General features: G+C 42.2%; 1 protein-coding gene across 1 annotated transcript in view; it reads right to left on the reverse strand.

Moving 5' to 3' along the window:
- RFX7 (regulatory factor X, 7) overlaps positions 1-2713 on the reverse strand; it is a 19474-nt gene extending 16761 nt beyond the window's left edge. The window contains exons 1-2 of the mRNA XM_009323419.1: positions 2639-2713; positions 1708-1830 (exon numbers count right to left, since the gene is read on the reverse strand). Of these exons, the coding sequence (XP_009321694.1) occupies positions 1708-1817 (110 nt within the window). The 5' untranslated portion in view covers positions 1818-1830; positions 2639-2713. The remainder of the gene's footprint in view (positions 1-1707; positions 1831-2638) is intronic.

The raw sequence follows: 2713 nt of genomic DNA on the forward strand, positions 1-2713 counted from the left end.
GATGCTGGTATGATGCGGCACTCTTCTGAAGTCTTGTAACTTTGATTTATACGTGCAGAGTGTGTAAGCTTGCTCACTGTGAGCTCATGCAACATCTGTCTTTGCACATAAAGGAGAGAAACGGTAACTTGTTAATACGGAAGAAGTGAGCTTTGAGAGGTCTTAACACCCTTAGGTAAAGAAAAATGACTAATCAAAACTAACTCTTATCTATTTATATGACTGTTCCCCACCTCCTACTCCAAGACTACTCTTCCTTTGGTGTGCAATAACAACTCATGAAAATATTCAAAGAAACTGAATGTTTTAAAAACAGAACAGATGCTTTCAAAGAAGAACAGATTCCAAACATTTGATATTTTCCTGAATATTTGCTTACCACCCTTATTTTGTTAGGAAAAAAAAATACAATACACAAATACTTGATGCAGCTACACACAAAAGCCATCCAAATTTCACACTCCACAATCTGTAGATGATGATTTTTCCGGGCATCTGCAGCTTGGCACAGCATGGAAGCCAAGCAGATTTGTTGCTGAAGCAGGCCATAAATTATTTAATAAGAAATATATTTAAGAATAACACTTCCATCTTTCTCCCGCACAGCAGCTGCCGCTGTTGCTGTGTCTGCGCGAGCGGCTGCTGCTCAGGGATTGGACACCCCAGCACGTCTGTGCCATTGGCTATATTTCCAGGCTGCGTCACCACTCCAGTCGATGGCGAGATTTCAGAAATAGGTGTGTGCATGTTTATCAACCCCAGGCAAGCAAATGCCATCATGTTTCAGCTCAGAGTAAAAAACTTGACCAGAGAGAGTTAATTAAAAGGAGGTATTCACAGAAGACAACCCTGCAGTAACAATTACTAAGAGCTGAATCCTGTAGGCACTTAGAGGGTGAAAGGACTCAGCTCGCTGCAAATTACTGTAATCGTTCAGATTATGGAAATACTCATACTAGATCATGAATCTGTTATTCATCTTCAGGCAAGGCAACTGGGCTGAGGATGTTCCCCCCCCCCCCCCCCTTGGGGAATGTTTTGTAAATGAATTCAAATCCAACTTCCGTCAGACAGCTCCCTCTCCCTTGCTTCTAATTGCTGTCTTGTTACATGGTAGCTTTGACACTTGACAACACAGACTCATAGTGGCCTTGGTTACTGGTTTTATACATATTCAGATACATTGTGCCTCTGTAGAAATCAGGTTTTCTGCAGGAAGGTCCAATATTTATGCATTATTCTGGGAAGAAGCGTGTGATGGGCTAGATCTTATGTGCAAAATAGCTGCATTTCCAGGAGGAACAATTCAACCCCTCATCCTTGTTAAGGCAGTCATATACATATGTATATACAAGCAGACCAAAACGTACTGTAAGATAGTAACTGGTGCTTTTTACCTATGCTGCTCTGTTCACAAAACAAAAACAATATTCATACGGATATTTACTTCTTAAGAAATACTTGTACCTTTCCTTCAGCATATGTAATGCACCATTTAAACATCACAGTCTTATCTTCAGTGGCGGAAATAATGAATACAGTTTGCCTCACTGTAGCTAGTACGTTCTCAGGTACATTAGTACATAAGGCCTCGTTCTGCTATAGGCGCTTGTACATGTACAACAGTGGAGTACCTGTAAAGCCAGTGTCACAGAACTATGTATGCTCACTAAAGCCATATGTATGGATCCACTTGGGAGCACTCACTTGTATTCATCATAAACCTCCTGCTTGGGAAGGGATGTCTCAGGGTGCTCTTCCAAGGTGTTCCGTATCCACGAGAAGGCGTGCATCTGCTGGGCACGGCTGGATGACATGGAGATCTGATCGCTAGTGAAAGAAGAAACAGTGCCGATGAAGACTTCGCTCCACAGCTCCTCCTCAGTTACAAGATTTAATAATTGTCTGCCTATGCAGGTGGAGAGCCACCAGAAACAAGGGCCAGTACCTCACACATTTAGCTATTCCTTGAGGTGTGGGCAGCAGGTATCGCCCTCTTTCATCTACAATTTAACAAACCGACTCCACACTCCAGTTCTTGACTGAGATACAGCCATGAGTAGACAGTGATGGGTGAGAGTTCACCTACTTCCCCTCTTAAATTTATTGTTCCTTACTGACCACCTGTAAGCTTTTGCCCACTCAAACACCCAACTTTCCCAGCAGATGCTCAGAGTGCTTCCTGTAGGCACCTGTCTGCCTGTAACCATCCTACTTGGGAACATACACTAATTTTGTGATGCTGGGATCTGCAGGCTGGTTTTCTAGACCTTCCTTTAGTCAAACAGATGTTACCAGAAATACCAGTAGTTCCTTCTTTCCCCCACCATCACATTTGTGTTGCTATATTATCACTTCCTACATAAAAAGTGAAGGAACGATCACACTTAGGCTGCAAAACACTTTCTCTGATGACTCTTGCATTTTAGGAGGTTTATATTTACAAGCTATTCATGCACTAAAGATTCGAAAGTTTAAAAAAAGAAATCTTCAGGAAAAGAAGAGTCCTTAATGTTTAATAAAGGCTGCTTCTGCTACCAAACATGTCACGTGAATGGTTCCTCAGCAGATAAGTGCCACAGGAAGTAAAGTAAGTTTTCAGTACTAGCTGCTCACCTTTACACACTCACACACATACCTTTTGTCTCCATTGTTGGGACCCGAAGGCAGCTGAAGGTAGAGGTAGAGTTTCTCTAGGTCTGTAAACTTCTCA

Source organism: Pygoscelis adeliae, unplaced genomic scaffold (genome assembly GCF_000699105.1).
Source record: "Pygoscelis adeliae isolate BGI_AS28 unplaced genomic scaffold, ASM69910v1 Scaffold545, whole genome shotgun sequence".
NCBI lineage: Eukaryota > Metazoa > Chordata > Aves > Sphenisciformes > Spheniscidae > Pygoscelis > Pygoscelis adeliae.